At 37.0% G+C, this 14,082-nt stretch overlaps 2 protein-coding genes across 2 annotated transcripts; both read right to left on the minus strand.

Moving 5' to 3' along the window:
* Positions 1–44: 44 nt before the first annotated feature.
* On the minus strand, positions 45–5,020 carry LOC111486083 (GATA transcription factor 24-like). Its single transcript, XM_023133091.1, has 7 exons — positions 4,196–5,020; positions 3,644–3,727; positions 3,408–3,541; positions 2,108–2,227; positions 1,804–1,909; positions 1,138–1,209; positions 45–511 (listed from the first exon to the last, which is right to left on the minus strand). Exons 1-7 carry the CDS (start codon positions 4,526–4,528, stop codon positions 440–442), a joined length of 921 nt encoding a protein of 306 aa, XP_022988859.1. The 5' UTR covers positions 4,529–5,020; the 3' UTR covers positions 45–439.
* An 808-nt stretch (positions 5,021–5,828) lies between these two features.
* On the minus strand, positions 5,829–11,947 carry LOC111485960 (KH domain-containing protein HEN4-like). The gene is made up of 7 exons (XM_023132938.1): positions 11,055–11,947; positions 8,539–8,982; positions 8,145–8,420; positions 7,345–7,641; positions 7,160–7,248; positions 6,483–6,594; positions 5,829–6,111 (listed from the first exon to the last, which is right to left on the minus strand). Exons 1-7 carry the CDS (start codon positions 11,697–11,699, stop codon positions 5,974–5,976), a joined length of 2,001 nt encoding a protein of 666 aa, XP_022988706.1. The 5' UTR covers positions 11,700–11,947; the 3' UTR covers positions 5,829–5,973.
* Between the last annotated feature and the right edge of the window lie 2,135 nt (positions 11,948–14,082).

Consider the following 14,082-nt stretch of genomic DNA (forward strand, 5'->3'; position numbering starts at 1 on the left):
AAAAAAAAAAAAAAAAAAAAAAAAAAAAAAAAAAAGAACCCTGGTTGGAGGCCATAAATTACACTAATATTTTATTTATTTGTAAGCTAATAAGAAGAAAAACAAAAAATGAAAGGAGTGTGATGAATGTGAAGCATTTAATCGCCCATTTACAGAGGGATGGAAGATTACATCTTAACCGAACATTGAAGAGAATAGATAAGAAAGCTTAGTAATCAACTTATCAGAGCCTTTGATCCCACCATTGAAAAGTGCAAGAACTTTGAGCACCAACCTTCTAAATCTCATCTATATTTACACCTATGGAAATAAGATTGGTTGCAAATGGGGAAGCAATTCTTCTTATACTCTCTCTAAACTGCACACACAACTGGTTGGAATACTCACATGGTGGCTCCTTCTTCAACTTTTATACATCTACCTTCTCTGGTTTATGGCCCTATTTACCACCATTGGAAGCCAGGACATCCACGTTTATAGCAGCATCGGACTCGTTGGTTTCACCGTCGCTCTGTTACAAGAAAAAATGGAACGTTTACGATCAGAGGCTAATATTTTCACGTCAAACAAACATGATGCTCTGCTCTGCTACAAGAAAAAATGGAAAGTTTACGATTAGAGGCTAATATCTTTACGTCAAACAAACATGACGTTCCGCTCTGATACAAGAAAAAATGGAAGGCTTAAGATCAGAGGCTAACATTTTCACGTCAAACAAATATGACACTCCGCTCTGATACAAGAAAAAATGGAAAGCTTACGATCAGAGGCTAACATTTTCACGTCAAATGAACACAACATTCCTCTATGATAAAAGAAGAAATGGAAGGTTTACGATCAGAGGCTAACGTTTTCACGTCAAACAAACATGACGTTCCACTTTGATACAAGAAAAAACGGAAATTTACGATTAGAGGCTAACGTTTTCAAGTCAAACAAAAACAACGTTCCTAACCGCTAGACTGTTCGTATAGAAGTTTGTTGTTCAATGGGGATCGAGATGATTTCTTCTAAAGCAGTTCACAGGATAAGAAAAAGAGCAGGAAATAAAAACAATTATTTGATCGTTGATGATTCTTTAGAGTAGCTGTTGGTATCTAATTATTGATTCTTTCTCAACTTGATTTGAATGTGTACCTGTTCAGTCTCCTTCACAGAGGGCTCCTGAGTGCCAGCGGTTGAAACCTTGGAAAGATCCCTCAAAATTCCCTATTGCATTCAGAGTTCACTAATGAGAATTCGAGCAGTAAAGCTCTTTCATTGACATCTCATGGAACATTTAGTTTACTACAAAGGACAGAACTTTTATAACTCTAAGAAACACAATCTAAAGGTTCATGCGAAAAATCGGGGAAAAAAACGGACATATTTCGTGGCGAAAGGTGGTTTGGTGGAACTCTATAGACAAGAACAAATTTAAGCATCCAGCACAAGAACAAACTGAGTGTATGAATATCTTACAACTAAAACACAGCAAGGATATGCGAACCGCCCAGAAAATTTTAATGCTACAACAAAACGCAATCCACCGTACCTGAATGCTCTGGTTCAAACAAGTTTTCCGTCCTAACCAATGAAAAGCTATTAACAAAGACTGATCTGCTAAACTAACTTGGAAGTCAAAACCTTTATCAACTAAATGAAAGCATCTTCTAGATGAAAACCACAAATCTAGAACATTTGACAATGAAATGTTGAACACAGATGCATATCATGCAGATTTCACTCCAAGATACTGCAAATCACTTCGTGGATGATGTTATATCACCTAAAGAACTCTTAAATTTAGATTAATAAACAAACCTTATTGGCCCACTTCAGCCCACATGCGTTGCACAGAGTCCTCGGGCCTGCTGGTCCTCGACGCATCATTGGGGTAGATTTTGAACTGACTCCACAATGTGTGCATCTGCATAAGAATCATGGAAGACAATATCGTAAAAAAATTAGCGGATTTACAATTTCCATTCTGAATGAGAATTGAGCATTTTGACATTCCAGTTGGATGCAAAACGAACCGGCAAGGTGACACAAAGATGATCCTCAGACTACCAGCAGGGTTATTGAAAGTTAGAAAATGGGACTCGTGATAATCGACAATACTTACGAAGTTTCCAACAAGCCATCATCTTGACCAGAATCCAAAGTTAGAGCCAAAACTGAAGATGAGCCCTCTTCATCTGGAATAGCTTTAGACGATATAAACTGGCCCTTCTTCCGCTGCATCCTGTTGAGTCCAGACGAGTTGTTAGAACAAGTCTCAAGAACAAAATCATATTTCCTCTCCTTCCATGATTAGATCATTTGATTATAGCTAGTTTAAACTCTTAACTGTCATATGCTGAGCCCAACAGACGAGACGATGGGAATAATTCAACAAAGTAATTTAGTACATATGCTCTGGATAAAGAGATGAAGGAATATCACATTGAATTGCATATAACAGAAACAGCATTGATTTAATAATAAAAATGTATCTTTAAAAGTACACTAAGATATGCTTTCTGCAATACATCATAACAGTTATGGTAAGATCTCACATCGGTGAGAAGGAGAACAAAACATTCTTTATAAGGGTGTGAAAACCTCTCCCTAGCAAACACGTTTTAAAAACCTTGAGGAGAAGCCCGAAAGGGAAAGCTTAAAAAGGACAATATCTGCTAGCGGTGGGTTTGGGCGGTTACAAATGGCATTAGAGCTAGACATCGCGCGATGTGCCAGCGAGGAGGTTGAGCCCCGAAGGGGTGTGGACATGAGGCGGTGTACCAGCCAGAACGCTGGGCCCCAAAGGGGGGTAAATTGGGTGGGTCCCACATCGATTGGAGAATGGAACGAGTGCCAACGAGGACACTGAGCCTTGAAGGAGGGTGAATCATGAGATTCCACATCGGTTGGAGAGGAGAACGAAGCATTCTTTACAAGAGCGTGGAAACCTCTCCCTAGAAGACGCGTTTTAAAAATATTGAGGAGAAGTTCGAAAGGAAAAGTCCAAAGAAGACAATATCTGCTAGCAGTAGGCTTGAACTGTTACCATTAGAAATATAAATTTGTTTTCACAAGATGAAAGAAATCATAAGTTATTCCGATGAACTTCTATCTTACTCAAATATTGTAATTTCCTTTCCAAGTAACCATGAAATAGCTGTGTTATACTAATCCCTACTATGTTTCAATAGTCAATTCTACTTGATATACCGACAGACCCCCAACCACTAAGGTGTGTGCTCGTAAACAGGAAGGGAGAGTGCAGTGTGGGATGATGTATTTGTGTCGAACCCAAGCATATTAGTTAGTAACACAGTTGACAGAGAGGGAATATAGAGAGGAGATAGAGAGGGAGCTCTCTATGGTCTCTTGACTTGAACCGTACCTTCTAACATATATATAAACTGGTATCTATCACATACCTGAGTGCAACTTCTTTTCGCACATTGTAACGGATTTTCTTCCCGAAACACCTTTCTTTCCTCTTCTCTCGAAACCTACTCAATGAAGCAGCTCTTTGCGGTTGCGCCGACCTGACAGGAAAGCCATCAGCACCCTGCAGGATTACAGCAGAAGTGAGTTAGAAAATCAACAGCACCAGGTGATTTAAACCAATATCTGTAAGGTAAACCATTCAAATGATAGTTTGTATGGATACCTGTTGATTGACAGGAATACTTCCAACAGCAGGAATACCAGAAGGAACTTCATATCCACCTAAAAGCAAAAGTACGGCTTGCACCTGTCAAATTTAACCACAAAAAACTTAAACCCCTCGAGTTCGTATTCATGTATTTGAACATCGAACCAAATGCTTCCTAAATCTAATTCGGCAACCAGTCTCGCTTTCGATTCAACTCGCACAATCTTGTTCATTTGTCATCATATTTCTTCTTTTTCGATAATCTTTTACAAGAAACAACAATCCATTCATCATAAAAAAGTACCACTAGGAAACTAAAATAGTCTAGAACTATACATCTTCTCTGAAAATGCAGAAAATCTTGTAACCCAACAATGATTTATTTTACATAACCAAAAGAATTTCAAACTCAAAACGAGCTTGGAATTGAATACCATAAAGAAGCACTAGGCTTGGCTAGATCAAGTATTTCAACTTCAAATGGTATAAATCTTCAGCAAGTAGCAGAATAATTGCATAAGTAATGGACAATTTACAAAGGTCATCAACACCCAATTCAAAACAAACCTTGTCCGGCGATACAGAGTCAAAAGCGTAAACCTCCCCTCTGAATGACAGCGTAAGCTGATCGGCACCACCGTTTCCAATCAAAGGGTTGTAATCAGAGCTGGAAATATACGCCGAAGGAACAATATCCTGGACTCGGTTCATCGCTGAGACCGAGCCGCTCATCCCCCCGGAGTCTTCAAAGCGCATCTGAGGGTTGTCAATGGACTCTTCCCGGCCGGTAACGTTGTCGTCTTCATCGCCAACTTGAGTCTGAACGTTATCCAAATCCTGGGCAACGTTGTTCATGACTCCGGAACCGTACATCACGTCTTGGAAATTGGAGTCCGGCATTTCTTGTAGAATTACATAGATAGGCCAAGAACAAGCTAATTTAACAAGAAACGAAAAAATCCGAAGCAAAAAAAAAAAGCCAAAAATCTTATAAACCAAACACGACGAATGATCAAAAAGGTCAGCAGAAAAATCTCGACGAGAAACAGACAATTTAGAACTCACAAAGCCTTAAATTTCAAATTCCAAACAGGACAGCTCTACACAAGGGGTTAACAATTCAACCCCGCCTGAAAGACAAAGAAAATTGGGTAAAGCTCAAAATTCAATCCCATAAAATTCAACAGCGAATGTTAAACCCTAGAAAATCCAAATCAATATCGGAAGGCGGAAGAAGAAGATGCAGTGAAGGTAAAAATTAGTAATAATGGCGGAAGTACGAGCAGGAAGAGGAAAATGAGAGATTGAATTGGCAAATGGGAATAAGAATTTTCATAAGCAAATTGGAGGAAAAATGTGGATGGAGAATCAGATGACATGAACTGGAAAAGGACCTTCAATTTGAGGGTTTTTACGATTGATGCCACTCCACTTCATATTAACTTCCGACGGGATAAAAGCAATCGGCCGGCGGCGAACCAGCGCCGGAGAGAAGACAAAAGCCATCTTCAATAATATTAAAATATTTCTTTCCTAAGATAAAAATCAATTTATATTCTTAAACTAATAATATATATAATTTAGCTAACATTTTATATAATTATAACAATTTAAACATTTCAATTTAAATTATTTACTATTTTCAAATGAATAAACTAATAATTAAACTATATTTTAATTCAAATTAGCTATATAAATTAGAAAAATTAAACTCCTCATAGAACATCTTTATTTTATTTTATTTGTGAGAAAATAAATAATATAATTAAAGATTGCTGAGTACAAAAATATTCAATTGTCTTCAATTCATTAAAAATAATTTTAAACAAACAAAATTTAAAGATAAAAACTAGAATTTTTTAAATTAAAAAAAAAAAAAAAAACTAAATATGTTATTGAATCATACAATTTTTGGCTTATTGCCTTAAAATCTCTGCACAATAATCCTCGAATACTATAGCGAGTTAGAATGACAAAAAAATGCTTAACATGATACTTTCTAGGATTTTCAAAATCCAACAATACTGTTAAAGGGTTATGTTCAAGTGGTTTTTTTTTTTTTTTTTTTTTTTTTTTTTTTTTTTTTTTTTTTNGGCTGTGATGGTGGTGGTTGGTGGTGGGTGGTGGGGAAGTGTCTCAGCTGGGTCATCCCTTTGTGATTTGGAGGGGCTCAGCTCAGCTTACAAAGATTTATAAGAGATGCAAGAAATGGCATTGGAGCCAAATAGCATTTCCTAAGAACTAATAAGATTGGAATGAACCTATCGGCCTGAGTTGGGTTTTAGTGTACAATATTTCCAGGGAGGGATTCAAAAAGGATATTTATAAATTTGGAGTCAAGCTTGTCATGAGGATCCGGTGAGGATGAAGGCGTGGAGGAGGCTTTGCGCAGCCTGGGTTTCGTCCGGTGTTCCAGATATGACAATAAGTCGATTGCTTGTTAAGGGATCGGGTTCGTGCACCGTCACCATCGCACCAGAAATCTGATAAAACCAGAAGAAAACCAGAGATTCAACCATACTAGCTCTACAAAATGATAGCAGTTCAGTCGATGTGATCAAAAATGAATTCTTATAACCATAATGAACCTTCAGAATCTAACCGCCCAAGCCCACCGCTAGCAGATTCTCTTTGGGCTTTCCCTCAAAATTTTTAAAACGCTATCTTCTAAGGAGAGGTTTCCACACCCTTATAAAGAGTGTTTCATTCTCCTCCTCAACCGATGTGGGATCTCACAATCCACCCAATTCAGGGCTTAGCGTCCTCGCTAGCACTCATTTCATTCTCTAATCGATGTGAGATCTCAAATTTCGCCATTATGTTATGAAACCAATATTTGAAGCATATATTTTACCTGTCTTAGACGAGCCAAATTTGTGCCATTCTCTCCATACACTAAGCTGATAACATCTTCGGGAACTATAAGTTCTACAGTAGTGTTCGTAACTAGAGCAGTTTTGCTCCCGCTGCCAACATCATGAAGGCAAAAGTTAGAAGACTCTCTAAAATGATGAGCAGATACAAAATCTTAATCTCAATTTTCCTAATACAGCAGGTAGGAACCAATAGATTTTCAGCTACAAAACTTCTACTACAATTGCACGTACTTATATTCAAATGGTGCTAGAAATTTTGGCATGCAACATCAGAAGCACATACTCCGCCGGGGACGATTGGGACATGGGCATAAAGGTCTTTATGACACAATCAAAAATTCGTTTCATTTTCAATTAGGCCTTGCTTTAGCCTCTTTTGGGGTTATCAACACATGTACTCTTTACCTACTTGTGCGTTCATGGCACAAGACTTTTCATTATGACAGGAGCTCATATCTCTATTCTTGAACGAGGTAAATAAATAGATGCTAATCCTATGCCAATTACATCACAAATTTGACTGAAGCCGAGGAAGTACGAAGGCAACAAGATAACATGTATCAACAAGATCAGCCAAATGAACAAATTTTCCATCCAGTGCCCATATTTTCAAATTTCAAGCTGTCTCATAGACAAGAATTTATGTGTTACCAACCTGCCAAGATGTACTCCGCCCCTATGGGGTGGTGGTGGCAAACCCCTGCCAGCATCTGATATGGTCCTAGAACTTATCCCAGATAAAGACTGCAATCACGTACAAAGAAAACTAGATAATTGGAATTGGCAAAGGTAAAACCTTTGTTTTTTTCGTTGGAGGGGGATGTGGTAAAGAAAATCTACCTGTGATGCCCATAACCCAGGTGATGATGAACTGTCTAAACTGTGAGAAAGACCCAAGTCATCTGTACTTTGAGTTGTGTGTTGTATAAAACTACTATGAGAAGCGCCGACCGGAGTTGTTCGTGCTAGAGGTGCAGGATCCCTTAGTCTTCCATAAGGGCTGGTCTCAGGATATATATGTGAACCAGCACCATTCCTTGCTCCAGAATTACTTAGGACATTAGAAAAAAGGTTATCCCGCAGTCGACCTGTAACGTTGTACAAGGCGTCTTGAACATTTGAAAACTCGCCTGAAATCTGTCAAAAGAAAAATATGAAATAACTAGAAATTAAAGGAGCACAAAATCATTCTTCACAGCAGAACTTAGCATCACTTCTTTTGATCCATTGTTTATGCATGTAAATGAATAGTTGAAAAGAAAATATATCAGAACAGAGTAAATCAAATTTTGTGCTTTAGAAAAAGGAATAACATGCACGTATCTCCAATGCACATACTGGATTCATGCCCATCTGCTAACTACATTTGTGCACGCCATGCACGAAGAGAATGGAAAGAGCACAAATCAGTTCATGCTCAGTGCTCAAAGCACCTCGAATTACCCATTTATATCATGAGTGGGAAGGTTCCAAGCACCTCAAATTGCCCATTTATATTCTTCTTCATTATCAATATATTTCTCTACTTTCTATCACAATAACATACTCGACAATATTCGACTCAGTCAAACATAATGCTATAAGTAAGTATGGTGAAGGAATAAACATTCACCAGCAAACAAAATGAATTTCATTCCCACCTGAACTATTTCATCACTTTGTGCAGCACACTTTGGGACATGATCACTCGATATTATTCTTATGTTTGTACCTGTAACCTTCCTGATTTCAGAGATTATAACACCTCCTTTTCCCAACACACAACCAACTTGATTTGATGGAACAACAAGCCGTGCCACAATAGACGATCCCTTATTTGAGCTCATGTCTTGTCCCTTCTCAATTGCCACATCTACATATCTAGAGAAAACAAGAACAACAGCCTTTTGTGCCGGTGAGTATCGCGATTCAATGTTCTTCCCAAGATGAAACAAAAAGAAATAAAAGATTGATGTTAGTATATACTAGTACACAAGGGATTGCAGGTACAGAAAGAAAATCAGATGGGTAAAAGACTTCAAATAGATGTCACACCTCAGATGCAGTAATACTTATCAGTCTCTCATCACAACCAGCCACCGATGGTCCAACACTTACAGTAGCACCAGATTCATTCTGAAGTGCTCTAATAATTGTACCACCCTTGCCAATGACACCCCCAATCCTATCATTAGCACAAAGAATCTTAAAAACAACATCCTGCTGTGTAACTTCCGTGTCTACTGGAGATAACACATCAGAATCTGTAGAAAATGAATGGATTCCTGACGCAAAAATGCTTGAATTGCTTGGCAAGATGGGCAGTATTGAATTCCTTTGCAAAATATGATCCAAATGTAGATCGGGTAAAGTCTCATGGATGACTGCTTCAGCAGGTCTGCTTGCAACCATCCTCATCTTCTCACTTGGAGGGCAGTCTTGAAGACAGCGAGATACAGCAAGAAGTGCTTTCTTGATAGCCAAAACATCCCCTTCTATCTGTCAGAAACGATAGTATATTCATAACGGCAGAAACATGTCTGGCTAACATTAACCAAAGAGTTCGGCAGATATCAACCTCTCCTACATGTTCTAGGTAATTTCCCAACTAAAAATATACATTCAACAATAACGAAGAGATTAAGAAAGTCGACATATAAATTGACACTTTTAAGACTTGTGGGAAGTCTCACGAATTTCAGAATTGCAATAACACAAGAAACTCACTTCCTGAAATAAAATTTCGCAAATAAAAAACCTATAGACAAAGAAACAAATTTGATGAAAGTCAAAGAAATACTAGACCTTCATAAGTCACCATACCCCATGAGTCCATTTGAACACACCTCGACTAATTTCATGTTCAAGAAAACTCTTACAATTTTAAATTTGAGGTACATAATCACTATAGTTTGAAATCATTTGCTTAAACCCAATTATTCTTTTCAACAATTTCAATGCCCACTCAGTCAATTCATGGTAGGAAACAATTTTATTTTTTTGCAAAAGAAAATATTTGATGAAACATAATCGTGCTCAAAAAGATTTTTCTTCTTCAAAGAAGATTATGATCAAGCTGCATGCCAATCTAACTTATTTAGTTCTCCTCACGATCCAGGTCCTATGTACACACACAAACACACACACACACAACAAAACAAATAAAACAAACTGGAATATCCCACTGTAAAGGGCAGGCAACTAGCATACAATATAAAAATTATGTCAACCAACAAAAAAGATGGGGAAACTAAAAATTTTCTGTTGGTCTTCAAGGAATCAGGACCCAACCTGCATCCTAGCCTATCTACTTTAGTTCTTCTCACTGATCAGGTTCCAAGGCTACAGGAAAAATTATTAATAAAAAATAATTCTTAGGAAAATTAAAAAAAAAAAACGAAACACTTTCCACCATAGAAGACAATTAGCAAATACCACTATAATCGCATTGATTGACTAAAAGAAATAATGACAAACTCCAGAAGCTCGGTCAATAATTTTCCCCTTGATAGGCGGCACACATACTGCTTATTTTCCATTGTGTATTAAAAATGTAAAATGCATTTGTATCAAATAAGCATTTAACACAAGCTAAAGAAATGGATCGACCACATTCTAAATTCTGATCAAGTATATTCAAGAACTAACAATATAAGGGAACGAGATTGGGGTAAAAAAAAAATTATTATCAGTCCTCCTTTATATTGTTACTTTTTTTCATTCGTCAAGATCAACATCCATCATCCTCATCCACATCCACATCGGTTATTCTTTAATAAAATACCAAGCTTTCATTTGAAAAGGAAAAATGAAGGAATAGGCAATATAGAGAGAGACGGAGAAAAAGCTCAATTGAGCCTATACAGCTAACTAATTACAAACAAACAAAAAAGAAAGACAGAAAAAAAGAGGCTACAAAATATGGCTCCAATTACTGAGAGATAAAAAAAGAATATCCTACAAAATGCGAGTAAGGAGAAGCAATGAACTTTTCCGTAGTCCGCTTCAACCCCTCTAAAAACTCCCATATTTCACTAAAGGTACTAGGTACATTGCCTTGATATTTCACTAAAGGTACTAGGTATATTTCACTAATTTTTTCTTCAAAGAAGACCTGATATGAAAATCATTTAACCCCTCTCTTCGAAGAAGAGCAGAAAAATATAGGTACGAGGTACCATTGCCTTGGTGTCTCAAAATCGACAGACAAACTACATATGTAATCTATAAGCAGAGTCAAAAATTTCGAGGGGCAAAATTTTACTTCCTAGCTTTTTTACATATATCATGATTCAGTTTTGAAATTTAGAGAGCAAATTGGAGAGAAGACTTCAACTCTTTTTACTTTGTTTAACATAATTTCTTAGCCTAAGATGTACTGAAAGGAGGGCCATTGCCCACCTCCCTCCATTCTTCACTACACTTCCATCAAATCAAAGAACAAATAGAACGAAGCTAAGCCTAATGCACCGGTAAGCTGAAGTGCCATCCAAATCCCATGCTAAAACTATAAGTTTGAATTCAACAATATAAAAACTAAAACTAAAAGAAAAGAAAGTCATTTTCTTTACCTCAATCATCTCGTCTGAAGGTCCTGCACATGCCGGCAACTTATCTGTCAAGACCCGAATCTTACAGCCACTCTCCTTCCTTATCTTCTCCACAACCTTCCCCCCCTTGCCTATAACTGACCCAACCTGAGCCACCTCCGCCAACAATCTACAAGATACAACTCCAACTTCAGCCCCAATTCCAACGCCCTCGCTCTCGGCCGCAACCTCCAAAATCCTCTCGAACACCTTCAGAAGCGCGTCTTGGGCTTTCGACGCCTCGACTTCATTCACACTGACCCCATTCTCGCTAGGGTTTTGATCCAGCAACACCCTGGAGGTAAGCGCTGGTGGCCCAATCACAGTAACAATCCGGTCCGGCGATTCTTTCGGAGCTTCCTCAACGCGAATCTTCGCTCCGGTAGACTGCTGAAGTTGCTTTATCACAAGCCCGGACTTCCCAATAACCCCACCGATTCTCGAAGCGTGGCAGAGCATTCGAAACGCGACATGACCCGGAGGAATGATAAGTGGTGGAGGTTGCTTGAACCTCTTGGACTTAGATGAACCATTCGCCAAACCTATGTATGAGTCGCCCATTCCAGTGACCGGCGCCGTGTATGCTACAGTTCGCTTCACTGGAAGAGAGGGAAAATTACTTCCCATCTCTATATCGAATCCTTATTCCAAACCAACGGAATCTCTGGCTAGAAAGTGACCACAATTATTAGAAATAAATGTGGAGCAATGGAATATTCTTAACTGAAAATTGAATAGACTTTTGGGCTTTTGCTGCGACTGTTACAGAGAGTGAAGGAAAATTAGGGTTTTTGGATGGATTGAAGGAGAAGAATGCGCGAAAGAGAAGACTCGAAGGCGCAGGGCAGCTGAGCTGCGCGCATTACACTGGATTCTGCTTCCTTTGGATGTTCTATTTTTTTCCCCCAACAAAGTGGATAAAGTTTTGACCTAATCATGGAAATTTCCAATATTTAATAAAAAAAAATTGTTCATTTCTTCTCTACAAAAAAATAATAAATAATACTTAAATTGTAAATGTTTAATTTTCCTTCTATTTTTAAAATATTTAAATTTAGTTTCTCGAAATTAAATTTTAAAATTAGTCGTTTTTTAAATTTTATTCACTTTTAACTTTCTTTTTTTAAATTAAAAAACATTAAAAAAGTTTAACTTCCTCTACAAAAATTAAAAATTATTTATATTTAAATATTTAATATTTATATATGAGTTAAATAATTTTAAAATTAGGGTCGGCATTCTTAAATGGTTACAAGTTCATGAGTATTTTTTAAATGCGTTAGTGACCGTTTCGAGTTTATTTGAACTTTTTTTAAGAAAAAGTAAAGGTAACAATTTTAGTTTTTAAAAAAGTTCAAGCGTATTTTTCAAACCCTTTTGAAAGATCAAAGATATTTTTGAATCAAAATGCTAACGATTTTCATCTAAGCACCAATGCTCTAGTGGTAGAATAGAAATCTGTCTGGGTGCAAACTTGGGTTTGATTTTCGGCTCGTGTATCTTATAATGATGATTTCTTTACTGAATAGATAATTCAAGTTTGATTCTCGTAGAATAGTACCCTGCCCCACAGTACAAATCGAAGTTTGATTCCAAATTGGTGCATCATGCGATTTTTTATGATATGATCGTCCCATCTAAGCAAACCAGAGTTTTTTTTAGAAAAGTTTCTCATTTTGGTCCTCTTGACAATAAGGCGAAAAGATGGCTTCGACAGCTAAATTGGCTTGAAGAAGCATAGATGGTCTAGTGATAAGATAGTACCCTACCATGGTATAGACTTTTAAGGGTCAATTCTTAGTGCAATGATGATTTCTTTTGAGAAGGAACCAAATGTGACGATCAGGAACGGATTGCTTTGACGACTACACTGACTTTTAGAAGCACTAGTGGTCTAGCTAGCAACATTTTGAGTAAGTTATATTGAATTTTAGAAGCATCGGTACTAGATAGTACCGTGTCACTGTACAGACCCGAGTTTGATTCTGATAACTTGTGTCATCAACATTATTACCCGAGTTCGATGTAACACAAACCAAAATTGGAGCATTGTGATGGGTGGAGAAAGAACCAACTATGATGATGGATGACTATATTGGCTATTGGAACCAGCCAGAGTATAGACCTAAGTTTGATTTCACACCAACCAAAATTGGAGCATTGCAGATCGACGACTATATTGGCTATTGGAACCAGCCACGGTACAGACCTGAGTTCGAGATGATGATTCCTAAGTCTAAGAATTGATAACTTGGGTCTACAACATTTATTCGAATTTCGACGATATCATATCCACATCGGAGAAAATCAATTGTTTTTTTTTGGAAAATTTTTCCATTTTGGTCCTTTTATCATTAATGTTTTGGAATAAGGACTTAATATAAAAGTTGTTCGACAACTACATATCTGGGTTTGATTGAATAATTGATAATTGATAATTTGGGTCATCAACATTTATTCGATTTTCGACAATATCATCAGAGAAAAAAAAAATGGAAAAGTTTCCGCTTTGGGTCCTTTTATCAATAATGTTTTAGAGTAAGAATTTAATATAAAAGTAGTGGGACTACTTCGACAGCTATATTAGTTTTTAGAAGCACTAGTGGTCTAGTGGTAAAATAGTATCCTGCTAAAGTATAGACTCGGGTTTGATTCCCGATTGGTTCATCATGCGATGATGATTTATGCATCCTGTAGTATTTATTCAATAATCATATGTTTTTTTTGGAAAAGTTTTTCATTTTGGTCTCGTGGGACTACTTCGATAGCTATATTGGCTTTTAGAAGCACTCATGGTTTAGTCGTAGAATAGTGTACCTGTTAAGGATATTTAGTAATAAATTATAGTTTACCATATATATTATATTTGATATTTTATTATAAGTCAAATATCTAATATTTGCCTTATTATCATAGGTATCTTTCCATTTATTGTTATTTCCATTTATTACTATTTTCATATCTTGTAATTTATTTGATTATAAATAAGATAACTTTCACACCATTTAAG

Source organism: Cucurbita maxima, unplaced genomic scaffold (assembly GCF_002738345.1).
Source record: "Cucurbita maxima cultivar Rimu unplaced genomic scaffold, Cmax_1.0 Cma_Scf00011, whole genome shotgun sequence".
Taxonomy (NCBI): Eukaryota; Viridiplantae; Streptophyta; class Magnoliopsida; order Cucurbitales; family Cucurbitaceae; genus Cucurbita; species Cucurbita maxima.